Genomic DNA, 27736 nt, shown 5'->3' on the forward strand with positions numbered 1-27736 from the left:
TTTATGTCAGATTTCCTAATGAGATCGATTTTCCTGAATCACAAATCATGTCAGATATCCTAGTAAGATCAATTGCAACTACCTTGATGCACCATTTATGTCTTATATCCTAGTGAGATATATTTCCCTGGATCACCAGTTATGTCAAATATAGTATTGAGATCGATTTATCTGCCAATCATGTCAGATATCCTATTGAGCTCGATTTCTCTGAAACACAAATTATATCAGATATCCTTGTGAGATCATTTCCTTCATGCATCATTTATGTAAGATTTCCTTTTGAGATCGATTTTACTGAAGCACCAATCATGACAGATATCAAAGTGAGATCGATTACTTTGATGCAACATTTATGTCAGATATCCCAGTGAGATATATTTCCCTGAATCACCAGTAACGTCAAATATAGTATTGAGATCCATTCCCCTTATATGCACCAATCATGTCAGATATCCTATTGCGCTCGATTTCTCTGAAACAAAGATTATCAGAGGCGGATTTAGGGGGGGGGGGGGGCGGGAAAAAATTTGGAATCACTGAAGCGTGACTGGAGCGGGCCCCCACTTATGAAAATTTCTGGATCCGCCACTGATTATGTCAGTTATCAGTTATGTCAGATATCGAACTATAATTCGTGAGAACAAAAGAAAAAAATATGTCAGATATCCTAATGAGATCGTTTTCCTGAAGCACCAGACATATTTCATATATCCGATTAAGATTGATCGCCCTAAAGCACCATTTATGTCAGATTTCCTATCGAGATTGATTTCCCTGTAACATCAGTTATATCAGATATCATATTGAGGTATATTTCCCTGAAGCACCTGTTATATCAGTATTCCTATTGAGATATATTTCCCTGGAGCACTAGTTGTGTCAGATATTCCTATTGTGATCGATTTCACTATAAAGCACCAGGCAGTTATGTCAGATATCCTATCGAGATCGATTTCACCGAAGCTTTATGTCAGAATTCTTAATCGGAACTATTTCCCAGAAGAACCAGTTATGTCAGATATCCTAAAGATCGATTTCTCTGAAGTTCAGAAGAACTATTTATGTCAAATTACCAATTAATCCTTCAATTACGAACATTCAAACTTTGTTCATCTTACAGTGAGCACATCAGTGGCGGATCCCGGGGGAGGGGGGGGGGTCCGGGGGTTGGAACCCCCCTTTTTTTGGCCGATCAATGCATTTGAATGGGAGCATATAGTTGGAACCCCCCTTTACTCTGTGTTGGGAACCCCCCCCCCCCCCCTTTTTAAAATGGCTGGATCCGCCACTGGCACATGAAAGATTCGACCGGTTTCACATGTGGGGCAGGATTTGCTTCCGGAGCACCTGAGATCGAATACCCATATAGCTGTTTTGGAGGTGTTCGTTTTGCTCAGTGTGTTTGTGTTTGTAGATTTTGTAGGGCTCTCTCCGTCTTCAAAGATTTGATTCTCCCTCGAACATCGTCCGCATTTTTCATTAAACCAATTATTGGTCATTGTTAAACAACTTGAAGATACATACACATCATGGTACAAGTGAAAACAAATAATAACTTTTATCATTAAAACAACCGTTGTATTGAAAACACAAAATAAAATATGAACAATATATGACATTCTTACCATATAAAATATGTGGTGTAATGATGTCGAATCTGAATGTAAATACAGAATGAATTTGGAATAGGTCTGTGCCACATGGTGGATCATAACTTCAAGTTGCACTCCAATTTGAGTTCAAAGTGCTAGACAGTGGCGGATCCAGACATTTTATAAGTGGGGGCCCAGTGCCACTGACTGCCTAAGAGGGGGCCCGTTCCTGTCATGCCTCCGAACTTTTGTTAGCTGGAACAAATATACAGGTTCGTTGACAATTGTATTCTAACTTTTCTTACATTCCTTTTTTTTTATCTAGATGATGTCATCTAATTAACTATCGAGTTGACCTCTGACAACCACTGATGACCATATAAGCGATATAAACATAAATATAAATATAGATAGATATCGAAATCGTACCATTGGTTTTTTCTAGGTCTGTTTGATTTCAATTTATAGATTGAAAATAGTACATATTAATCATCGTTTTTACCTTTATATGAATGATATTTTTGTGGATCGAATAAGTCAATCAAATGATTTACCTTTATTTCACTTTCAATGTTGACATTATTTTCCTTGAATAACTTTACACGCACGATGCATGCGTTATCCATCTTTAGCTAGCTAAATTGAAGTTCACATAAATACCGATTCAGCCAGGACGAATTATTCACTTGCAAGTGAATAATTCATCAATGTTTCTTAGCTTATTTTGACAAAATTGAACCATACTGACTGCTAAAAGCGAATTGTTATTTAACTATTTCATTTTAACTAATGATTCAGTGAAAAAAATATTATAATTTAAAAGTTTTACCTCTTTAACATATGAGATAGTATTTTATAATCGTATGTTGAAATACAGTAAAATCTTCCCAAACCAAGTTAACACATCACAGTTTTTGCAGATCAGTGAAACATGCATTTTTTGTAGTTTTAGAATAGGCCTACTGAATTATGGTCAAATGAATCGGCAGCAGTCCTTTTGCGCCAATTACTGTTTTTCAGGGGTATCATTTGCGCCAAATTTTGTTTTCCAAATGTATCAACTGTGCCAATATTCGGAACTCGTTTGCGCCAATTTACCTGTACATATATCTATCATAAACTCTTATTTTTGGCTTAAAAAGTATCATATGTTCGGAAATTTCACAATGAAGATGAACATCTGGAGAAATGATTTGAAATGCATTCATGCAGACTGTCAATGTGCAGATAGAGAAGAAAATTAAACTTATTGCTTTGATGAATGCAGTGGCGTAGCTTGCCTTCTGTTTATACCGAGGCAGGGGGTCAGGGGGGCGCAGCCCCCTTAAGCTATCGAGGTTTTTACAATTTGAACAAGAAAAAATCGTTAAAAATAGTTGCTGTTCAATGTTATTTCATCATAATAATGTTAATTATATGCCTTACTATCTATACTTAAAGCTATAAAAATAACAAAATACGTGAAGGTATCACATTAGACAACCAATGAAAAGTCAGTTTCCTGACTTGCTAGCAGTTACAGAAAGCAGGAACATATATATTGACATACGTTCCCAGCAGAAAGCCAGCTCAAATGCCTAATGGCTCCCAATATATTTCCAAGCCGTAGTACACTCTAATATAGTTGGCTGTACCTCACTGTGACATGAGTTAACGCCATATCACAAGAAATCATGACCTTGCTCGGTGGATAGAAGAAACCTATACGAAATGTTCAATACAGAAAAAACGAACGCAAATATCAAGGTTTATTTGTAATAAGTTTTGTGAGATCATTTATTTGGTCGTAGGTCACGAAGCAACGAATTATAGATAATCACCACAAAATGACAGCTGGATTGAACAAACGAATTTCAAGATAAACTAGGAGAAAAACATATGCTACATGTAAAGTGTAGCACGGCACTTGTTTTAGTGGTGTATTCCTTCGAAGGTCTTGAAATTATATATTGAATGACTTTTATAACTTTTTTTCATTCACGATGAACATGACAACCGGCGAATAACTAACATTTACTTTATTCTAAAGTCTTCATTATAAAGGAACAGTATTTGGTTAATTTGTTTTATATATAAACTGACATTATGTATTAACTTTAAATATTTTAAATTCCCTGCTTGTGAAAACGTACTATGAATTTAAAATAGCGAGTCCAGACCGCCAGGGCAGCCCCACAGTTCAAAAGTTAAGTATACCTTTATGTTAATGGACCCTTTTTCCAAAATTGAAACTTCAGAACCACAACATAAAAATTATTTTCTGTGCACTATGATATATAGATGCATATTTTGTTTTGTTTGGTACCAGAGTCAATGAACATAGTCGTAGGGGAACATGTGGGTTTGAATGCTTAGAATGGGATTATCAAATATTTATTTTATAATCATTGTCGCCCATAATTTGATTTTCCTTTATTTTATAATTTAGCACCATTTTAAATCCATATTCTTTAAAATTTAAATTAATTTCGGGGCCGATTTTTCTGTTTTCTTAAAACCTCACCCAGGCCCTCATATACTAGAAATTATTCTGACACAAAATTAAATAATTTACCTAATTCAATGGTAAAGTGATTTGATCGGGTGACTCGTGAGTTGGATCCTCATCTATTCTACTCACTGTTTTCGCTTGCAATGGGGTAGGACAAAATAAATCTGTTGTCGATTTCCTTTTACACTGACAAACTTGAATTACAGAAAACTACCGTAAAGGATTTTCCAAGTAGAGGAGGGAAAATTAATTCAAATGTTCCCATTTATATAAGTCTTGAATAATTCGTAAAGGGTATGAATCAATAACCGCGCCAACAAGACATAACAAGTTGCTATATTATTGTTTAGTAGCCAGTTTGCTGCAATAATCATTTAAAAGAAAATATAGTGAAGGAAAATATTTTTTTTTTTTTTTTTTTTTTTTTACCGAGGCAACTGCCTCGGTTGGTTGCCTCAACGTAAGCTACGCCCCTGGAATGTTTAATACAAAATATGCCAAAAAGAGAAGAAAATAGAAGCTTTTTCTGATTATGTTTTAGCCACATATGTTGGTGACACAGTGCTTTGTTCCCACCATCCGTTTGGGCTGAAACTCTATCTAACGCAAGACGTACCAGTCATGGAGCAGAAGCATTCCACAGGAATTATAATAATTATGAACTGTTTTATGCATTTTATACTTCAGTGTATTGTCTTTTTGGACAATAAAGTGAAGATACAAGCTACTGCGTACATTAAACTGTGAAGTACCCATGCAGGAGCAGTAAGAAAAAGTATGTTTCAGAAAAAGAAATACTTGCAGCGTAAACTGCTCAGTGCTGTTCCAAGTCCCAATCATGTAAGGGAGGAGGGAAGTAATATTTCTTCTAATTTGCGCAGACGTGTGTTTTATTTTTGTCACAAATGATACCATGTTATTTTAAAACAGGTGGCGCAAACGTAGCATTGAAGAAAACAGTTGTGGCGCTAAAGGACGCATTTTTGGCGAAAACGGATCTCTCTCAATGAATCAACTATGTAATTAAAAAAGGCTCTTCATTATAATATCGGACATTTTTGCACAATCCGTAGCTTAAAAAGAAACTCCTTGGCCCAAACTCTTTATTATTTAAAAAAAAAACCAACTTCAGTGATCTAATCTATTTTGTCAAAGTATTAAAAACTTCTATCAATTTTTAGACTGTTAATCCTGATTAATCAAGAAAACCGCAAATATAACCGGAATGTTGGTTCGACTATTACAATTTAACAGACCTTGACCTTTTAGCCGGTGTTAGGAAGTGTGTGATATTTTTTACGTTGGTAGAAAACAGGAAAAGAAACAAATATGGTATATATTTTTTTAAGGTTTAATTAATGTAAAGCTTTAAAGAACTTACAATTGCAATATTTAATGCTTTGAAGCGGAATGACAATTTCTTTGTCAAGTATGATCTTAGTCGACACATAGCCAATGTGGAACGACCTTCAAATGGTCATGATGGTTGTCAACCTTCATTTACATATCAATTGTTACCGATGCACGTCAGCATCCCGTCGAAGCGGTGTGTTTAATGCCATCTCCATTTATAATTACACCAAACAACAGATAGCAATTAAATTTCGTTACTTTATCAGCTAATTATCCTCCCTTTTAGTAACAATTTTATTCCTGGAAACAAGGGCTTTCCCCTTCATACTCTGTATCCATATTTCTTCCATCAAATCTGCTGTTGTTTTCCCAGATTCACGTCTGGACAATGATTTATTTACTCTATTAAAAATACAAAATAATTTTATTTGGTCAAGATTTTGTCAGTTTTTGACCAATTTGGTTGCTATGATCATGTGTTATTGACATGATCGACAATGAGTTGAATTTAGAATAAAATAAGAGTTGAAGTCTATGATTGGAATAGAATACAACTGTATTAATTTTTAGCTCACCTGGCCTAAAAGGCCATGTGAGCTTTTCTCATCACTTGGCGTCCGTCGTCGTCGTCTGTCGTCGTTAACAATTTTTCAAACATCTTCTCCTCTGAAACTACTGAATGGATTTGAATGAAACTTAAAATGATTGTTCCTTAGATTATCCTGCACAAAGTGTGTGCTTCGATTTTTGATCCGTCAAAAAACATGGCCGCCGTTACTTAAAATAGAACATAGGGGTCAAATGCAGTTTTTGGCTTATATCTCAAAAACGGAAGCATTTAGAGCAAATCTGACATGGGGTAAAAATGTTCATTAGGTCAAGATCTATCAGCCCAGAAATTTTCAGATGAATCAAACAAACCATTGTTGGGTTGCTGCCACTTAATTGGTAATTTTAAGGAAATTTTGCAGTTTTTGGTCATTATCTTGAATATTATCATAGATGAAGATAAACTGTAAACAGCAAAAATGATCAGCAAAGTAAGATCTACAAATAGGTTAATATGACCAAAATTGTCAATTGACCCCTTAAGGGGTAAATGTCCTTTAATGACAATTTTTCACAATTTGTTCATCATATTTGCTAACTTTAAAAAATCTTCTCCTCTGAAACTACTGAATGGATTTGGATGAAAATTAGCATGATAGTTCCTTAGATTATCCTGCACAAAGTGTGTGCTTCGATTTTTGATCCGTCAAAAAACATGGCCGCCCTTACTTTAAATAGAACATAGGGGTCAAATGCAGTTTTTGGCTTATATCTCAAAAACGAAAGCATTTAGAGCAAATCTGACATGGGGTAAAAATGTTCATTAGGTCAAGATCTATCAGCCCTGAAATTTTCAGACGAATCAAACAAACCATTGTTGGGTTGCTGCCACTTAATTGGTAATTTTAAGGAAATTTTGCAGTTTTTGGTCATTATCTTGAATATCATTATAGATAAAGATAAACTGTAAACAGCAAAAATGATCAGCAAAGTAAGATCTACAAATAGGTTAATATGACCAAAATTGTCAATTGACCCCTTAAGGGGTAAATGTCCTTTAATGACAATTTTTCACAATTTGTTCATCATATTTGCTAACTTTAAAAAATCTTCTCCTCTGAAATTACTGAATGGATTTGGATGAAACTTAGCATGATAGTTCCTTAGATTATCCTGCACAAAGTGTGTGCTTCGATTTTTGATCCGTCAAAAAACATGGCCGCCCTTACTTTAAATAGAACATAGGGGTCAAATGCAGTTTTTGGCTTATATCTCAAAAACGAAAGCATTTAGAGCAAATCTGACATGGGTGAAAATGTTCATTAGGTCAAGATCTATCAGCCCTGAAATTTTCAGACGAATCAAACAAACCATTGTTGGGTTGCTGCCACTTAATTGGTAATTTTAAGGAAATTTTGCAGTTTTTGGTCATTATCTTGAATATCATTATAGATAAAGATAAACTGTAAACAGCAAAAATGATCAGCAAAGTAAGATCTACAAATAAGTTAAATATGACCAAAATTGTCAATTGACCCCTTAAGGGGTTATTGTCCTTTAATGACAATTTTTTCACAATTTGTTCATCATATTTGTTAACTTTAAAAAATCTTCTCCTCTAAAACTACTCAACCAAATTCAACCAAACTTCAACTGAATTGAGGATTTTTATTGTGGCCATATTTTAACACACTAATACTATGGTACTGAGGTAATCTTCATAGTCAATGTTTCTTAGTTAAGGGGTTCAAAGTTTAACAATGTCCAACATAATCTACCTACCTATTCTCTACCTAGCAGGGTAAAATTTTATTTTAGAAAAAGATGTATAGTAAGTACATGTATGCAAGTTTTTTCTCTTAATAAATGATTAGTTAAAAAAATTGTCTTGATCATTTTTGTCGAGCCTGCAACTTTTGTTGCAGTTAGCTTGATATAGGGATAGTGATCCGGCGGCAGAATTGAATAACTATATTTGGTACGTGCGTTCCTTGCAAGGTCCTCATGCCTGTCGGACAGTTTTCACTTGACCTCGACCTCATTTCATGGATCAGTGAACAACGTTAAATTTTCGTGGTCAAGTCCATATCTCAGATACTATAAGCAATAAGTCTAGTAGATTTGGTGTATAGAAGAACTGTAAAGTGTACATGTCCAACTGGCAGGTGTCATCTCACCTTGACCTCATTTTCATGGTTCAGTGGTTATAGTTAAGTTTTTGTGTTTTGGTCTGTTTTTCTTATACTATATGCAATAGGTCTACTAAAATTGGTGTATAGAATGATTGTAAGGTGTACATGTCTAGCTGACAGGTGTCATCTAACCTTGACCTCATTTTCATAATTCAGTGGTCAAAGTTAACTTTTTTAGTTTTGGTCTATTTTTTTAATACTTTATGCATTAGGTCAACTATATTTGGTGTATGAAAATATTTTATGATCTATATGTCGGTTACGCAGGTTTTATTTGAACTTGACCTCATTTTCACAGTCCATTGCTAAGTTTTAAGTGTTTGTGTTTTGGTCTCATTTTCTTTATTTATAAACAGTAAGTCATATATATTTGTAATATTGAAGAATTGTTAGCTGTACATGTTTGCCTGGCATGGTTCAATATGTTCAATAAGGCATTGTTTACCAGGTGAGCGATTCAGGCTCTTGAGAGCCTCTTGTTTTTAGTAGCTTGGAAATAATTAAATCTTATATTCTTTGTGTTGCCAAGAGGATTGGTACACAATATTAATGTTGTTGCAGCACATTCCAATGAGGCTAACTAGGTATGCTGGTAAATGAAATGAGAACGTTTTTCAGAAATATTTATATAGAAATAAGGGAATACAATATGCCTTCAGTATGACATCATTTGACCAAAAAATAAACCTTGAAGGTTTTACTGTATCGACATGCACAGATAACTTCACCATGAAGAGATAAACAAAAGGCTCTATGTCTTTAGATAATTAAACTGGAAAATTTATTTTGGTTGATAGCATTAATAGAAACAAATGTATGTCATGTACATGTATGTATATTTTATTATAGGCTGAACCATTGAGAGTACTTGTAACAGGTGCTGCTGGTCAGATTGCTTATTCTTTATTGTACTCTGTGGCTAAAGGAGATGTCTTTGGACCTAACCAGGTAAATATATACTTATTTACATAATATTTACAGTTGCATTACAGAAATAATTATAACCGAGTTAAACAAATTGATAAAAATTTGCTTTATCAATGAAAATGTTGTTGGAACATCGATGATCCACTATTGTATATAAAAAAGATATGGTATGATTGCCAATGAGACATCTCTCCACAAGAGACCAAATGACAAGGAAATTAACAACAGTTTTCTACAAATGTATAGGTCACCATATGGCATTCATCAATGAGCAAATCCCATACCACATAGTCAGATATAAATGACAATGTAAAACAATTCAAACGAGAAAACTTACAGCCTAATTTATGTACAAAAAAGTCTATCTTTTAACTAACATTTGTTTTTCAAAAGTAATCCTGCTTTCTGAGTCAATACAAAATTTGTTTAAGGCTAAATTTTAACAACAATTTGGTTAATAATTATAGCATCACATCTTTCTGTGGAATGAATCTATGAAAAGCAATTCATAACTGGTTTCTATGATACATGAAGTTTGTCCTGTCATACATTTTTATTCTTTTTTTCAGCCAATCATCCTTGTCCTTCTGGATATTCAACCAATGTTGGGTGTTTTGGAAGGAGTTGTCATGGAGATGATGGATTGTGCTCTTCCATTACTGAGAGGTAAAAATAATTATGGTCGAAATTCCTTTCATTTTGTTTTGTTATTATTTTTTAAGAGACAGGGGGGCGAAAAAATATAGAATCACAACACAAAATTCTCCATTGACATGAATTGAAAAACATAGCAATCTGAACCAAAAACTTTCTCAACTACTAGTTCGAAGAACAATATTCTGAAATTTTTCTTATGTATCTAAACAAAGATTTGCATTTCTTACTTATCCCACAAAGTCACAGACTAATGTGTTAATAATGTTTTAAAAGGAACAGCAACAAAAGCACAGTTCTTTTGCTTTGGGATGTATGGATTTTGTCGTGAATCGATACAACATATGCATGATTTCTATTATTACATTTTAGTTATAATTGTAAATAAAAATTTATCGCATAATATAAAATAAAAAAAAAAAAAATGTTTTAGATCATGTAGATTTCCATTTTGTCAGGTTACAATTATATATATTTTGTAGAGGTTATTCCATCTGTTAATGAAATGGAGGCTTTTAAAGATGTTGATGTAGCAATGTTAGTAGGTGCCATGCCCAGAAGAGAAGGAATGGAAAGAAAAGATTTATTAGCTGCTAATGTTAAGATATTTAAATCCATGGGAAACGCAATCGATACACAGGCCAAGAAAAACATCAAGGTATAGTTAAATAACAGACATGAAACATCAATCAAATGATCCAAAACACTCAAATGACAACTGAAGGTCAACATCAAGTCTTCTTTAATTTTTAAGGGTCTTTACAATTTGTAAAGCTCTAAATAGCCCTGTTTCAAAAAAGGTTTTAATACATTTAACAGAGATTGCTTTCTTTAGTTTAATTCTGCTGAGGCCAAATGAAAAAAATATATGCGTGCTTCCTATTTCCATACATACCCTATATTTTAATCTTGGAAATAGCCTACCTTAAAGTTTGTTTGATTATTTTTCAATAAGCACTGTTATAGTCAGAACTGCTCCCCCTTTAACTCAATGTCAAAAAAAATTGTAAAATAAAAAACTTCCTTACCCACCTACCCTATTTGTATCCAAAGATGTAATAGGAAATACACTTATTATTTTATTTTGCCTGATGTGCCAGAAGACTGTGACAGAGCTTTATGTAGTATATAAGAAGCAAATGAAATATAGTTGATTTCTACATTAGTGTTAATAGAGGGCAGAGTATATAGTGATTGGGATGTCTTTTTGTTCGATCTTTTATCTTCCTTCTTTTGTAATTTATTCTATTCCTAAACCTCGGGGCACAATTTTGTAACTTTGACAGAATCATACTCCCTGATCCAATAACATAACTTTGAACAACATAAACAATTTTCAGATCTGTAGGGCAAGCAAATAACTTTTAATTTTATTATACCCACTTAGCATTGAATTTTCTATTACTTTCTAAAAACAAGTGGGTAGATATTGCATAACATTGTATGCATCTTCTTGAATAACCAACCTCAAAAATAGTTCATTTCAATTCATATTTATATTATCCGTCTTTTTAGAAACTAAATATATATATTTTTGAAAAGATTTAATCTCCCTATTACATAGACCATGTCTGCTGACAAGTGGAAAAACAGCCATAACCAATCCATTCAGACTTCATATGACATTCACATTTTCTTTGTTTTATAGGTAGTAGTTGTTGGAAATCCAGCCAATACCAACGCATATATTTGTAAGAAATATGCACCATCCATTAACCCAGCAAACTTTACTGCATTGACAAGGCTTGATCAAAACAGGGCACAAGCACAGGTATGTATTGTAATGTTAATCACAGCTATTCAATTGATCGGGTCAAATCATAAAAATTTAGCATGACAGCTTCAAGAAGAATAAGATTTTTTCAAGAAGATAATTGATCAAAATATTGCACAAAAGCATGTATGTTACTCTTCAGCCACTATCAAACTTGAGCCAAATAGTGTCCGAGCACAAGAATGCAAAATTCAGAATGAATTAAAATGAGAAAAACCTTTATCAAGCCCATGCATAATTATTTTGCAGTTATCAGCCTGCTACAAAACATTTCATTAGCATAAGTATGATATACTTTAGCACTAATATCAAACTACCAAATACAAGCACAAATTATTATCTGAAGTAATTGTTAGATATTGTTAATACAAATGAATTACTTTAGTGTGTTTTATTTTAAGTTTTTTGAAAGGACAGGGCATTATAGAAATAAGGTTGGGTGCAACAAATTTGAAAACCTTTCTACAGAAATCACTGAAATATGGCACAAGTCACAGAAATGCACAAACAAAGCTTGAGAAAAACTGTGTCCTACATACATGTATTTGCTGATTATGTCACAATTATCATTCAAATCTGATAATAATATACTGAATATGTTTTTTTAGATTGCAGCCAAGCTAGGTGTAAGTAACAGTTCTGTAAAGAATTGTGTCATTTGGGGAAATCACTCGTCTACTCAATATCCAGATGTAAACCAAGCTGTCGTAGACTTAAACGGAAAATCCATGCCAGTACGTGAAGCTGTTAAAGATGACAACTGGCTCAACAATGATTTCATCAAGGTATGTTATCACCAAATATGGAAATAGGTGCATGACTTTTATATACCTCATGAAGATTTAGTATGTCAGATATCTCTAAAAAGTGAGATACCAATGGGACCTCAACTCATAAATTGAAAACAAACTGAATGCAATGGCAGAAAACAAAAAAACAAACAACAGTGCTCAAACAACAGTACTCAAACAACAGTACTCAAACACAACATAGAAAATTATAGAATGAGCAACACGAACATTTAACTCAAGGAATTTTATTTATTTCATAGAAAAATGGTAAAAAGTAACAATTTTGCAAGAGTGTTTTTTTTTCTGGAAATTCTAATACTTGTGTGTTTTAGCCAGGTTGCATGAAGATTTTCATGCAAATAATCTGTTGAATGGCAGATGGATATTTTGTGTAATGATCTCATCTGTATACATGCATATTTCTTATATTTTCATCATATCTAAAATTTCCACATTTTCAGACTGTCCAGCAAAGAGGTGCAGCTGTTATTAAAGCTAGGAAATTATCTAGTGCCATGTCAGCAGCCAAAGCTATTGTAGATCACGTTAGAGACTGGTGGAATGGAGTACCAGACGTAAGTCAATTTGCTTGAGTGAATTTAGATAAAAGTAACGGTAATCAGTTGTTGTCTATGAAATCTTTCAACCATAAACAGACTTTTCACTTTGTCTAAGCAGATTTCATTGACAGGTTATTTTTTTTATAATCAATGTGGGATTAGCCTTCCTTAATTAATATCTTTGCATTGGTCAAAATAGAATTATGTTGTTGACTTAGTTTGCTGCAGGTCAGTTCAATGCTGAGAAGTAAAAATAAAATATGTACATGGTTACTGTACAGATATTTGGTATTTTATTATTTTTTTAGGCAAGGCTTATTTGGTTACAGCATATCACACTTGTTAAAATCATTTAGTATAGCATTTTGGACAATATACTGAAAAGTTCATTCTACAATTGTCTTTACAGGGTACATATGTTTCAATGGCAGTCCCTTCAGATGGATCATATAATATTGAAGAGGGTCTAATCTACAGCTTTCCTGTTCGTACAAAACCAGATCATACCTACGAGATTGTCAAAGGATTGACCATTAATGACTTCTCTAGAGAGAAGATGGATGCTACAGAGAAAGAGCTATCGGAAGAGAAAAATATGGCCCTTAGCGTTTGTGAATCTTGACCAGCTTCTAAATTGTAGTTGTCTCCCTTAGAACAATCATGTTTTCTGTTGCTACTCGTATTGTAATCATGTATTTTTTCTCTGTCAGAACTGCAAATTCAAGAACTTTAACAATCCAAAATCCAGAATTCAATGACTTCATCATAAATATTTCAGCTGTTATAATCTATTTTTATTATTTTTATTTAACTGAGTCTACATATTTAATATTAGGCGAGACAAATGTTTTTTCTCCACGTACATTGTATTTTTAGTGCTATTGACTTTTTACATATTAGAGTGTGTTGTACACATTCGGCCTGCTTTCGTATGACAACTATTATATGAAATAAAGGGTATAACAGTTTGATGTGGATTGAGGTTTTTTGGTGGATTGACAATTGATGGCTGCACAATATATATATGACTTGCAATATGATTGATTAATATTGATTAATGGGCCGTCCATTTACAATGTATCACAAAATCTCAATAAATAATTAACTAGTATATGAGTAGAACTTTTATTCCACGGTTGTTGGTAATGATTATATGAATAAAAGGATACATTGGGTATTTAATATTGAGACATCAGTACAGTGACAAAAATATCTGAATCTTTCAGACTGGATCCATCACTACCATTAAGGAAGTGACTAAAATGTATTCCATAGTTCTTAAATAATCAGGAAATTGGACTTACATAATCATGCTTTTTCATATAAAAGTTGGAAAAAGTAACAAAAACTGTTTCATCTTGATTGCTTGATTCTTTAAAATATGAAACATGAGGATGCTTATTAGTATAAGTGTTAGCTTTTCTCATCAATTGGCATCCTTTGTCATCTATTTACTTTAAAAAAAAAAAAAAAAATCTTCTCTGAAACTACTTGGCCAATGGCAACCAAACTTGGCCACAATTATCATTGGGGTATCAAGGTTAACAAATAAAAGATAAAGTGGATGAGTAAATGGTGCTGGTGGGTTGAAATAAAATAATAATGAATTTGACAACTATCCACCAAAGTTCAAATGAAGCAATCGTAGGCAACTATACTACCGCCTTCATTAATGAGAAGGAAAAAAACTATACTGTATACTCTGCTATAAAAGGCTGTAACTTGAAAAATACATAACAATTCTATTAACCCCTTTGCCCCAAATCCTGTCTGTAGTTGTGATGATGGGCACCATTCTTTCATGGCCTGTGACCCTGCATATTTTTTTTTAGAACTGCCCATGCTGAACTGTCTTAACAGTAGGGACGTCAACCATGCAATTTATGGTCCATAAACTTTTCTCCGATTTATGAAAATATGGCAACTTGAATGGTCTTTTTGAAGTTCAAAATTCTGAAGAAAATAATGTGATAAGTCGCCAAAATTAGGAGGGGAGAGCCTTTCGATGGACACTAGGTTACTGGTATGGGCTGCAGGTATTTGAAACTATTATTATAAGTCCATGGATAGGTGGTTCAGGGGCACAAGGAGGTATAATATGGCCAAAAGAAATCTGTTCTGTAAAATCTAGATCACTGTTTTGTCAGATCTGTAAAAACTTACATTTAGGTAGACTTGGCTTGTCAATTCCCCAGCAAGACACCTATAGTTGGTATATGGAATCATTGCTATTTGTTGCAAGGTACCAGTATAAATGTTTGTCAATTCAGGTTCTGCTGATCTTGACCTCATTTCATGGATCAGTGGTCAACAAGTTTTTATGATTGATACCTTTCTCAGTTGTAATAAGTAATTGATCAATTACATTCAGTGTTTAGAATGATTGTCACATTTTCCACAACAAGGTACATTTGTCCTCAATCTCATTTTAATATTAATTTGTCCATTTAACAGGTACTATAAGTAATAGGTCAACTATATTTGCTGATTCTAGGGTGTATGTATGACGGACAGGTTTTATCTCACTGTGACCGCATTTTCTATAGTTTGTTTATGCAATAACAATAAAATCTCATCAAATTTAAGAAAAACTTGCTGATATTACAGAGCTTGCAATTTTATATCATGTTTCCTAGAATAAGGGTTGCTGCTGAAAAGGAAGCTTTTAACCACAAGTTTCAAGTGGAAGATCAGAAATCATCCTTCAAAAATCTTTTGAATCCCATCATGAACTGGTTGTCTGTTAGGAAATATGTTTCATAGACGACAACAGATGTGTTGCAATTATAACCACTCCCATTCTTTTTTTCTCGACTTATTACCAGGGTTGTATTTCAAAGTAACACACTTGTGTCAAATGTGGAGCAGGATCTGATTACCCTTCCAGAGCACCTATGATTGATTTTAGTTTTTGTTTGGGTTCCTGTGGCTCAGTCTTTAGTTTTAGGTTGTTTTGTTTAATGTAGTTTATCATTTGGTCATTTTCGTTTTTTGCTATGGCAGTCAGTTTGTTTTTTTACTTTGGTATCTTTTGACCCTCTTATACTCCTGTGTCTTTGGTTTCGGACATCCATAACCTCTCTTTTCGATGCTTGCTTGAATGATCATACCTGAATATTCACAAATTATAGTTCATCAATTCTCAAAATGAGAAGAAATGAAACAAGAATGTGTCCATAGTACACAGATGACCCACTCACACTATCATTTTCTATGTTTAGTGGACCGTGAAATTGGGAGCAAAACTCTTAATTTGGTGGTAAAATTAGAAAGATCATATCATAGGTAATATGTGTACTAGTAAGTTTCAAGTTGATTGGACGTCAACTTCATCAAAAACTACATTGACCAAAAACTTTAACCTGAAGCAGGACAGAAGGAGGAACAAACTGACAGACGAATGAATGGACGGATGCACAGACCAAAAAACATGCCCATAAATTAGAAAACAAGTTTGTAAGTTCTGCAAAGTGGTCAACCAAGAAGGAGGGTGGGAAGCTACAACCAAACTGAATGCTGGATTATGACAGAAATTTATCTTCAAACCCATCAATATATTATTGCAAGGTTTGTTGATTGAATTTATACTACCGGTATGCATTTTATATTTTGTTGAATGCACATTTAATTTAACCTATAAAAAAGAGCATCTAAGTGACAGATAATTTTAAAATTAAAACACTGCACCACAATGAAACGTCATATCTTGAAACTAAAAATGTTTGAAAAGGTACTAAAAAAAATTGATACATCAGCAAAATTGTGACAGTCCTCCTAATCCAAAATCGTCCAGATGTTATTCATGAAACTTAGGCATATTAGATAATGAGTAGATGATCACCGGTAACCCCTTTGATAACAGTCCAGGAAATGATAAACCATATATTAAATAACCTAGTCATCAACTTTCCGTCTACCAATGATTCCTCATATAAAATTTATCCCATTATGCTTGATCTTTTATGAACTCGTCCAATAAGCACAGTGTAGTGTATATCTGTTAGCAGCAGCATGGGATAAATACCAAGAAATATAAAATAATTTTTATTTTTGAGATTACAACCCTATTCCAACCCTCTGTATAAAATATAACATCCAAAACCATTGTTTTTACAAAATATATAATATAACACAGTGTATACATGTAATTAACAATAACAAAAACTTTCATCATAAGTTAGTTTATATAATACTCCCAACAAGCAAGAATAAATGTATAACATTTTAAAGTATAAATTCTAGTTCTCATCCTAATATTGTCTATTCCCTTTCATCAGATATATAAGAAGATGTGGTATGAGTGCCATCGAGACAACTCTTGATCCAAGTCACAATATGTTATCAAACCATTATAGGTCAATGTACAGTCTTCAACACCGAGCCTTGGCTCACAACGAAACAGAAAGCTATAAAAGCTTCATATTCCTAGTAAAAACAAAAATCATTGAACTCTGTACTGATTGATTCTAGACTAATTGTGTGAGATCATTTTATGCCACTGCTTTTATGCACTATCCCAACCCTAATATAAAAATATAAATGAAATTGACATACATATAGCAAAGTAATGGGATTTTGAAAGACTAATTTGTATGCCATTATTTCCCTTTCAGAAAAACACTAAGCTTCTGGGTCTTAAAATATACTTAATACAGTCAACCTTCAACATTTATTACATGACTAAAAGAACTGACAATAACTGTATATATCATAAAAACATTGTACTAACATTAAATAAACAAGTCTAGAAAATATCTAATGTCTATTTCTCTTATTTTAACACGATTTTACATTGATGGCTACAATAGCCAGCAATCACAGGCACTTGTCTCAGAATTTTTTTCCCCTATATACCTTAATATAACCAAAAAATTCTGAGACAAGTGCCTGTGCCATCGTGCCAATGTAAAATCGTTTTAAAATACGAGAAATAGACATTATTTACAGGCCTAACAAATATCTTCTTGCGTAGTTCTCTGCATTCTTATAAACACTTTTGTACAATTATTTCTATGCTACTCACTTTACACAATCAAATCTGAACTGATGATATGAATAAAAAAGATGTTGCAAAAACATCAACATAAAATAGCAAATTGGACATCTTTGGTCTGTAGTGATATAAAGCCCCAACACCACATGACAAGCTCTATATGCTTGATAAAGGTTTAAATTGTCAAAATCTGGACAAAGCTTGCAATCACCAAAATATGATCAGAGCTGTTCAAATCTTAATTATAAGTTATAACTAACATATAAATAAAACTTATGTATAACAATATCAAATGCATTGCAAATTTGTAAAAGTTCTAAAACAGTTCAATAAAATACATTAAATAATGTCAAATAAAAAATTAAAAATAACAGTCATGAAAAGTTATTTTGTTATAGAAAACAAAATAAATAAGTAAGAAAATAGAACTTTATTTTGATTTGGCATATTGACAAACATTTGAACATATGCTTTTGTGCACTTTTCACCAAATATAAAGACACAAACAATAACATATAAATACAAAGCATGCAGCTTGCAAATACAAATGTAGTTATAAAAAAAATAATGGTGGTTAATTAAACCAATCTTTTTTCATTCCCTCATTTTTATTACATGTTCTGCTCATAACAATTAATGACAAGTTATGTTAATGTAAAAACTAGAGGTTGAAAAAAATCAACTACTTTTACATTTTTTTTTTTTATAAAAAAGGGAGTTAATTTGGTGATTATTGCAAAATAAACAAAATGATACATACAGTATATAATATATTAAGAAGTAATGCACATTTTTATTTTTATAAGAGTTTATTATTATCCTTTATAGAATTGCCCAAAATCTGTGTTTATATTTCCTTTAATGCAGTTCATTTTTCAATGTTTTATGCAATGAAATGGTACTAAAATCAATGGTATCAAAATTTAAAGTGTTTAGCAAGAGTTATGCACCCTTTAGATGATGGTGCCATATTTTTCCACATTTCATGTTCTCCTGTCATGTTTAAAACTTCATCAAGGGGAAGTAATCTTATACACGTAGATTCATCTGCTTCAGCTTGGTTCCCTTGTAGGTATAAATCTCTTATTTCATTGGACTTTAAACTACATCTGAAATTGAATTCAATTTTAATATCATTACAAAGACACATGTTTGAAAAAAAACATTTTCAAGCATAAAATTGTCCAAAATATTTTAAATTTTGCTTTGCATTACAGAATTTTTCATGGTTTCTGAAACTATACCTCCCCTTCAAAAATTCTGAGTAGTGATATATCAAAATACAACATACATTTGATGCAGGATCGTTTTCTGAGGGTTTTCTGAAAGGAAAAACTGGGTTCATAGATGCAGATACTACTGATACAATTGACAATATAAAATTATGCTTATATGACTTGTATATAAAATTATTTGAATGTGATTGATCTGTTCGAATTTCATATACTTTGTATACATTTTGATTTACCATGTTGCTGAAACTACTTTCGTAACCTATTTCAAGTTCACTTGTATAATTTCTAGAGACACATAAATGAAATCTAGCGGTTCCAAGAAAGTTGAAATTGATAGTAAAATAACAGAGATCTGGTTGAGAACTAGACTGGTTCGCCTGTCTAGATATATGTGCATATTACATATTTATATATTTATAGAACAAGGTGATTATATATAGCAGGATTCCAGTCTAGTTGAGAACTAGTAGGATGAAGCACATAGGTTTATATTCAAAGAGGTGATTGGTGTGTATACTGGGGCGCTGACTGGTGCATGTATAATCTTTCCATTAAAAAGAACAACATTTCCTCAATTTGTGAGTTAATCTGCCAAGTTTACTCACAAATAATCTCTAGAAAAAATGTGTTTAATCCTAGAGTTCCATTGTAAGTACACAAAACAATCTAAATGTTAGAATTTAAGATACCTGATAAGAAATTCAGCACTTGGTCTGCCAGCAGACGTATTATTCCTACATATCCCCATCAATAATGGATCTGATAAACATTTCATTGGAACATTTACTTCATCCACTACCTCTCGAAGAATAGAGTCATATATTTCATTGGTTATTTTTGCAGAATCCATATCATCGATATCTATTTCTGTCATCAGTTTCTTTCCTACTATTTCCTGGAAAGAACAAACAAATACAAATGCAAATAACTTTAAGTCAATTAAAATGCAAACCAGGAGCTCTGCAGAGCACAGCTTTATACGACCGCAGAAGTCGAACCCTGAACAGTTGGGGCAAGTATGGACACAACTTTCAAGCTTGATACAGCTCTGAATTTGGATTGCGATCAAATTTTTGACACAAAACAAATGTCAAGATTACAAATAAACTCATCATAGATACCAGGACTAAATTAAGTATATACGCCAGACGCGCATTTCGTCTACAAAAGACTCATCAGTGACACTCGAATCCAAAAAAGTTAAAAAGGCCAAATAAAGTACTAAGTTGAAGAGCATTGAGGGCCAAAATTCCTAAAAGTTTTGCCAAATACAGCAAAGGTAATCTATGCCTGAGGTAGAAAAGCCTTAGTTTTTCAAAAAATTTATTGCGCAATATTGTGCAATTAAAGATTTCTTCTTTTAACTTTTCAAAAATTAAGAATTTGAGAAATTTGAGAGAAAAAAAATTGAAAACAACTACCCCCCCCCCCTATTTTTTTGCAATATGTCCAAAACTGCCATTTCTTTTCTTTATACATAATATTGTCGCTGGGCTTCCAAAATGTTGTATATGACTTTTTTTGGCTAAAAATACTTTTTGACACAAAAGGTCTGGGCGGGAGGAAATCTTTGGTATTACAAAATAGCATACAGTTAGACCAATCAAAACATTTGAAATAAGACATATTACAAAATTGCCAATGTCAGTTGTTTGTTGTAAAGTTCGCTTCCAAAATGTTGTATGAAAAGCCCAGCGATGATATACAAGTAGTGTAAGGAAGGTAAATCCAAACATACCTAACATTGTATGTTAAATGTTATAGAATTACCTCCCTTACACCAGTCAGGAATCTACTTCGTCAAAATTATCTCCCCATTACGCCAGTTCGTTTTCACAATCGTAGAAATGGAAGCCATTGTAGGGATGACGCGCTGCCAATTTTGCTCTCGGAAACCGATAAATTTATCCACATTGCACCATTACGATCCTTATATGTCAGTTGTATTTTAAAAGACAAATGTATCAACTAGCTAATGAGCATCAGTTAATGATCTTGTCTGCATTGATTCAACTTAAAAACTATTGTCTGATCGGTTGTCAGGTAGAATTTTCGAAAATTCATAAACATTTAAAAAAATTCTAATTAAATATTTCGTGGAAGGGTAGACTAGATTTTTTTTAGTGGTTGAAGACTATAAACCCTGGTTATCACACACAAAAAAATATAATTTTTCGAAGATATGCATTTTCATCATCCAACTTGAAAGACTGTCGGCAAGTACTTTCAGTAAAAAATAGCTATTCGAACCCACCTACTCTGTTTTTGTGATTCATTAGATACATGTAGGTATTTCACTTGACCCATACATTTCATCTTTTAGTACTGTAATTTTTTTATGTTATAAAGTCAACCTGTAGCTTTGATATATAAAAATGATAGAATCTGAAGAGAAACGATGTATGAAATATTCTTGCTTTGTACGATATCAAGACAAAATATTCAACTCAAACACGCCCTAACATAAAAAGGTGCACTCGATTCTCTCTTTTCGATACAATTGTTACCCATCTTTTGGAATTTTTTCTTGAGTCACATAATAGAAGGGCAGACACGAAAATTACTGAACTTATAGATTGATATGTTTTCCGTCCGTGGTAAAAAAAATTTAAAAATCGGAGGTTATGCATTTTCTATATCCAACTTGAAAGATACCCATGTCGTCGACTTGATATCTAATTGTATTACTGAACTTATAGATTGATATGTTTTCCGTCCGTGGTAAAAAAAAATTTTAAATCGGAGGTTATGCATTTTCTACATCCAACTTGAAAGATATCCATGTCGTCGACTTGATATCTAATTGTTTTGCTTAACTATGTAATAGATAAATTGAAAACTTAATATGCAAATGGTGTTTTTAAAATAAAACACTTCGTAATTGAGAAGAAAATTGTAATTTTGTTTGTTTCTATTAACTTTTAAATTTTTTGTCACTATAGTAAACATTACATTAAGCATTTATCGCCTTCTCTAACAAAGAGCTTCGATTCTTTTGTTCTATTTCAACCGGGTTTCCGACTGTACACTGCTTTTAAATTGTCTTAATTGTCCATTGATCAGAAAATTGCAGAAATACCTCGTTTTTCCCCCTTTTTTTTTTTTTTACCAATTATCCCTTTAAATAAATCCCAACCTTCTACTTATTGTATTAAACATTGTGGTACAATATCAGAACACTTGAAATACTAATACACAACTTGTAGTCCTGAAACAAGATAAATGCTGTTTTTGGCCCCTTTGGCCCCTTATTCTTTATTAATGGAGTTCATATTATTCATATGTACTAAATTAAATATTATTGAATGACAAAATCATTGTTATGATTGTTGACATCTTCTGAAATAGATTTGTAAACCGTATGTTTTCTTTATTATAAAACATGTTAAATAGTTTTACATTGTACAAATATTAAAATCACACTGAGATTCAACCAATAAAAGTATGACCAGAAACATACAATTCACAGCACTGTCTTATAATTACATAAGATTTGTAATCAAACTAAAACATAAGAACATGAAAACATCAGTTATACACAAGCTGTTACTGTGAAAATACCGGATATTGGATATTTAGTTAATTACAATTTCATGTAATTACAGGTAGTTTTGTTCTCACTTTGGTGATTAAATAGGTGTCAACAATACACGTGGCATGATGTCATATTTCCACATGGACACTATTACAAATAAATATAATAATCATGATCATACAGAAAAGACAATTCAGTTGTAGAATGAATGTATTCCTACTTTTCTTTTTATACATATCTTGTAAACGTAATTTATATTAATAGCTTCTAAAATATTTCAAAATATTTTTTTAATTAATTGTAAATCATAATTCATTTCAAATTAAGTATTGATAATTAATTGCCAATAAAAAAAAAAAAACATCAAACATCATACTTATATATTTTTCTAGAAATCTGAGTTTGGTATATACATGATATATAGCCCAAGTTTGTTATAGTCCAGTTTTGGGAGGCCGATTATGTTATAGGCTGAGTTTGTTATAGTCCTATTTTTTTATAGGCTGAGATTCCTTTAAACATGATTTTAAGAGACGACACTGTTGTAATGACATAAATTAGTAATTAGAAGATGATTTAGCTGTATACCTTTGGTTCTGCATGGCCTCCAGGAACATCCCACATACCACATGCTTCTCCACAATCTAAACTTCTCATTTGGAATGTAACATAATTATCTAAAGATAAAAGTAGAGCTCCTACTCCAAGGGCATCAGACATGAAAGCTTGTGGGTTTTTAAAATGTGTATCCCCTTTGCCTTGAAGTTCTGTAGCATTAGGTGACCAGTTAGTGCCTATAAAATCTTTATAAGAAGTAATTCCTATGTTTAGTTTAACATTATTTGCATTTAATTCCGTACTGTCAAGTCTAAATTTAGTGCCATTGTAAAGTTTTGGATTTGTTTTTAGTCGATCTGTCCATATACAGTCAATGTCAGCTTCCAATTCAGGCAACACATTTCGGTTGAACTTTGACGAGTTCCGTACAACAGTTGAATTTCTGTTAAGTGTAATGTTTGGCGGGGCACAAAACATCATTTCAACTTCTGGATCCATGCTTGGGTTGTTTTCCAATTTGTTGTTAATCGACGTCATAAATCTGTTTACCTGTGCAACGATTTTCAGCAATACAAAAGCACAACTATGATACTGATTTTCGTATTTTTATCCGGAAGTGTTCCGACCTGTTTGTTTCCCTTGACAACACGCACAAACGGTGGAGACGAACACTTGTTTACAGACACAGAAAGGAATTTAACAAGTACAAAGATGGAAGCAGCAGATTTACACCTGAATATAGATTATGTTGGAACAAGTGGCACTGTTCTTAGTCCAGAACAAAAAGCTGCTCTCCAAACTTCATTAGTTATCCAGCAAAACAGATACAAATTTCACAGAATTTATTTCTGGGGGAAAATTCTGGGTATCAAAGATGATTACTTTATTGCACAGGGAACTCAAAGAGATGAAATGGCTGAATGCAAAACTCTTTACAGGTATGATAAATTTTACTTTATTTTTGGTGAAACTGAGTAATTCTTTAGTGTCAATCTGGGAACAGTATATCTAACTGTCTCTATCTAAATCTTAATATATATGTTCCTGTGTCAATTTTCTTAATTCACAATTATTTATTTAAAAAGTCACTGTCAATATTAATGTGTTTGATACCATTAATTATGAAAGGTTTGCTATGATCAGATGATATATAATTTGTCAAAGAAATGCAACCCAAATCAATTGATACACAAAACATATCGTTTTCTAAGTGTTGGATTTTTTTCTAGTATTTTATGGGAATTACCCTAAATTCTATCGATAATTAAAAGCCACTTTTTCAGTTTACATATACATTAAAACTGAAAAAGGTTTATTGCACGATATACAAATGTATTTTTTTATTTCAGCAAAGATTGTGTAAATTGGGGACTTCTCCCACCTGCAACAAAAGCTATGAGAGAAAAGAGTAAATTGGCTAAAGGACGATTCACTGGTGACCCTTCACATGAGTTTGAACATGTACAAACAAAGAAATCTGCAGATGGAGAAGAGGGTCATGAAGAGGAAGAAACGGTATGAAAAAAACAAAAAAATATGGTTGAAGTTCTTTTAACAAGCAAGATTTCAGTTCTTTTTCATTTAGAATACATTTGTATGTTTCATTAAAATTTCTTTTGAAAATTGAAGTCAGTTATAAATTTTAAAGATTCTTCACTTATATATCCCTTTATATGCGATAAATATGTAAATGTTGATAATCTAGTAACATGTCTATAACCATTGTCCTAAAACTTATCTCTAGACTATTAATCAATAACTTTTTGTCTTCTATTACAGATTTTGATAAAAGAAGAGGACAGACTAGCATCAGTAATTGCTGAAATTGATGAGGATGTGAAAATTGTACCCAGAGCAGCTTTTATTAAAACACCAACTGGAGAAACTCTCTCAAATAGATGTTTTGAAGGTACAAACAATATTTGAATTTCAAAATTGATGACTATTAAACAAAGATATTGAACCTTTACATTTACTTTAATGCTCTTAACTGTTAAACATAGATAGTTAAACGCATTTTGCATCAGTTAAATTTACTATACTTCGTTGTTTGAAAACTTCTATATTTTGTTAAACCTTACTTGATGATATTATGTACATATTATATACATATACATTTGTAATATCCTTTAAAGTCACGATAATGAATATAAATTAAACAATTATAACAGCATTCTTTTATTTTTTGCAGGTCTTTCGGTGTCAGAGGCTGCCAAACTTTGTTCCTACATGCATTTCAGAGAACCAAAAGCTCTGTTTGAAAAGACCTTATTACAAAAAGCAAATCTTGACAAATCAATAGATTTCTTAGACACAGTTGAAGAGGACATTCCAAAAGGTATGTTGGTATTTGTACATGATCCAGATAAATATTGGTTCACATAATAAGTTATGTTGCATAAATTTCTTGGTCTTTGTTTTTGAACTCTAAACATGTAAAAAAAAATCCATGACTCCCATCAGAAAAAAAATCTGTTATGAAATGACCAAGAGAGAGCTTTCAGCTGGCTTCAAATAATTATGATACATGTAATTTTTCTTGTTAGTGAGATTTTTAAATATTTTGATTGTGAGAAATATATTTTAAGCATTTTGATTGAAAGAAATAGATTTTGAATATTATTATTAATTGTATGAATTACTGCTTGTTAACAATCATGTTTTTCATTAAGCATACAGCAATATAATTATGCATTTTATTTAGGTTGCTGGAGTCTGCAGTTTGAGAGGGGAAGTGGACTTGTTACATTGAGAAGTCTATGGTGGAATGGATTTGTTTTCTTCCATGTTCCTGGATCAAGAAGATTTGGACATGTCTATGTTGGAATTGGAGAAAAGAATTTGGACCTTCCTTTCATGTTGTAACTGTGTCCTATTAAACTAATTAAATGTTGACTGTCATTCAATAAAAACAGTTTGTTACAAGTGTAAGAAGGAATAATTGAGGAGACGTCTAGATATATGAAAGATATTTATTCCTTTTGAAAACAACTGTAGAAGTTCATATTTATATTTCTTTGGAAATTTCTCATTTGTTTCATTAATGAATAATAAATATTAATAAAACATTGTTAAACATAAAGTTTTTCTCTTATTATACACCCATTTACAGGACGTATTATGGTTTACAGTTGTCCGTTGTAGACATGTCAGACATGAACTAAAAAATGCTTCAACCAAATTTTTTAATATATTTTAGTTTTAATGTTTCCAAGTTTGATGGTTTTATTGTCGAGCCTGCAACTTTTGTTGCAGAAAGCTCGACATAGGGATAGTGATCCGGCGGCGGCGGCGGCGGTGTTAGCTAACTTCTTAAAAGCTTTATATTTTAGAAGGTGGAAGACCTGGATGCTTCATACTTTGTATATAGATACCTCATGTTACGAAGTTTCCGTCAGTCACATGTTCAATGTCCTTGACCTTATTTTCATGGTTTAGTGACCACTTGAAAAAAAAGTTAAGATTTTTTGTAATGTTGAATTCTCTCTTATTATAAGTAATAGGATAACTATATTTGATATGTGCGTACCTTGCAAGGTCCTCATGTCTGTCAGACAGTTTTAACTTGACCTCGACCTCATTTCATGCATCAGTGAACAAGGTTAAGTTTTGGTGGTCAAGTCCATATCTCAGATACTACAAGCAATAGGGCTAGTATATTCGGTGTATGGAAGGACTGTAAGGTGTACATATCCAACTGGCAGGTGTCATCTGACCTTGACCTCATTTTCATGGTTCAGTGGTTATAGTTAAATTTTTGTGTTTTGGTCTGTTTTTCTCATACTATATGCAATAGGTCTACTATATTTGTTGTATGGAATGATTGTAAGGTGTACCTATCTAGCGGGCAGATGTCATGTGACCTTGACCTCATTTTCATGGTTCAGTGGTCAAAGTTAAGTTTTTGAGTTTTGATCTTTTTATCTAATACTTTATGCCATAGGTCATCTATATTTGGTGTATGGAAATATTTTATGATCTTTATGTCAGTCGCGCAGGTTTTATTTGACCGTGACTTTATTTTCACGGTTCATTGCACAGTGTTAAGTTTTTGTGTTTTGGTCTATTTTTCTTAAACTATAAGTAATAGGTCAACTATATATGTTGTATAGAAGCATTGTTAGCTGTACATGTCTGCCTGGCATGGTTCATCTGACCTTGACCTCATTTTCGAGGTTCATTGGTCTTTGTTTAGTTATCTTGGTTAATGTTAAGTTTATGTGACAGTTGTATTAAAGCTTAGCTTTATACTTAGGACTATCAACATAATATCAATAATTAGTATAGAAGGCGAGACATTTCAGCGTGTGCATTCTTGTTCATTGCAAAAAGGGGGGTGGGTTTCCAGTTTTGGGACAATAACTAAAAAAACTCACCAGTTTGTAAGAAAATTTTGGTGAATTGTTTTTATATATTGACATGAGCTCCCTTTTAATTTTTATATATTTTAGATTTTATGTTTCTGAGTTATGGTAATTTATTCATTACAAAAAGGGGGATTTCCCAGTTTTCAGACATTAACTCAAAAA

At 32.4% G+C, this 27736-nt stretch overlaps 3 protein-coding genes across 3 annotated transcripts; 2 read left to right on the top strand and 1 right to left on the bottom strand.

Moving 5' to 3' along the window:
* The first annotated feature begins 5317 nt into the window (after positions 1-5317).
* On the top strand, positions 5318-13997 carry LOC143069084 (malate dehydrogenase, cytoplasmic-like). Its single transcript, XM_076243536.1, has 8 exons — positions 5318-5418; positions 9030-9128; positions 9677-9773; positions 10244-10419; positions 11410-11532; positions 12144-12320; positions 12788-12901; positions 13296-13997. Exons 1-8 carry the CDS (start codon positions 5416-5418, stop codon positions 13506-13508), a joined length of 1002 nt encoding a protein of 333 aa, XP_076099651.1. The 5' UTR covers positions 5318-5415; the 3' UTR covers positions 13509-13997.
* Positions 13998-18636: 4639 nt separating this feature from the next.
* LOC143069086 (uridine diphosphate glucose pyrophosphatase NUDT22-like) lies at positions 18637-23784 on the bottom strand. The gene is made up of 3 exons (XM_076243538.1): positions 23238-23784; positions 19804-20009; positions 18637-18988 (listed from the first exon to the last, which is right to left on the bottom strand). Exons 1-3 carry the CDS (start codon positions 23742-23744, stop codon positions 18796-18798), a joined length of 906 nt encoding a protein of 301 aa, XP_076099653.1. The 5' UTR covers positions 23745-23784; the 3' UTR covers positions 18637-18795.
* Positions 23785-23835: 51 nt separating this feature from the next.
* LOC143069085 (radial spoke head protein 9 homolog) lies at positions 23836-26289 on the top strand. Its single transcript, XM_076243537.1, has 5 exons — positions 23836-24145; positions 24557-24722; positions 24987-25116; positions 25399-25545; positions 25912-26289. The coding sequence occupies exons 1-5, from the start codon at positions 23919-23921 to the stop codon at positions 26070-26072; spliced, it is 831 nt and encodes a 276-aa protein (XP_076099652.1). The 5' UTR covers positions 23836-23918; the 3' UTR covers positions 26073-26289.
* The last annotated feature ends 1447 nt before the right edge of the window (positions 26290-27736 follow it).

This window comes from Mytilus galloprovincialis, chromosome 3 (assembly GCF_965363235.1).
Source record: "Mytilus galloprovincialis chromosome 3, xbMytGall1.hap1.1, whole genome shotgun sequence".
Taxonomy (NCBI): Eukaryota; Metazoa; Mollusca; class Bivalvia; order Mytilida; family Mytilidae; genus Mytilus; species Mytilus galloprovincialis.

Excerpts from the sequence above, each read along its gene's own strand:
- LOC143069084 (XM_076243536.1), top strand. Across the intron at positions 10,420-11,409 it reads AGGCCAAGAAAAACATCAAG|GTAGTAGTTGTTGGAAATCC; the intron begins GTATAGTTAAAT and ends TTTGTTTTATAG. Across the intron at positions 12,902-13,295 it reads GGTGGAATGGAGTACCAGAC|GGTACATATGTTTCAATGGC; the intron begins GTAAGTCAATTT and ends TTGTCTTTACAG.
- LOC143069085 (XM_076243537.1), top strand. The coding sequence starts at position 23,919 with ATGGAAGCAGCAGATTTACACCTGAATATAGATTATGTTGGAACAAGT. Across the intron at positions 24,146-24,556 it reads GAATGCAAAACTCTTTACAG|CAAAGATTGTGTAAATTGGG; the intron begins GTATGATAAATT and ends TTTTTATTTCAG. Across the intron at positions 25,546-25,911 it reads TGAAGAGGACATTCCAAAAG|GTTGCTGGAGTCTGCAGTTT; the intron begins GTATGTTGGTAT and ends CATTTTATTTAG.
- LOC143069086 (XM_076243538.1), bottom strand. The coding sequence starts at position 23,744 with ATGACGTCGATTAACAACAAATTGGAAAACAACCCAAGCATGGATCCA. Across the intron at positions 20,010-23,237 it reads GAGGCCATGCAGAACCAAAG|GAAATAGTAGGAAAGAAACT; the intron begins GTATACAGCTAA and ends TGTTCTTTCCAG. Across the intron at positions 18,989-19,803 it reads AGTGCTGAATTTCTTATCAG|ATGTAGTTTAAAGTCCAATG; the intron begins GTATCTTAAATT and ends ATTCAATTTCAG.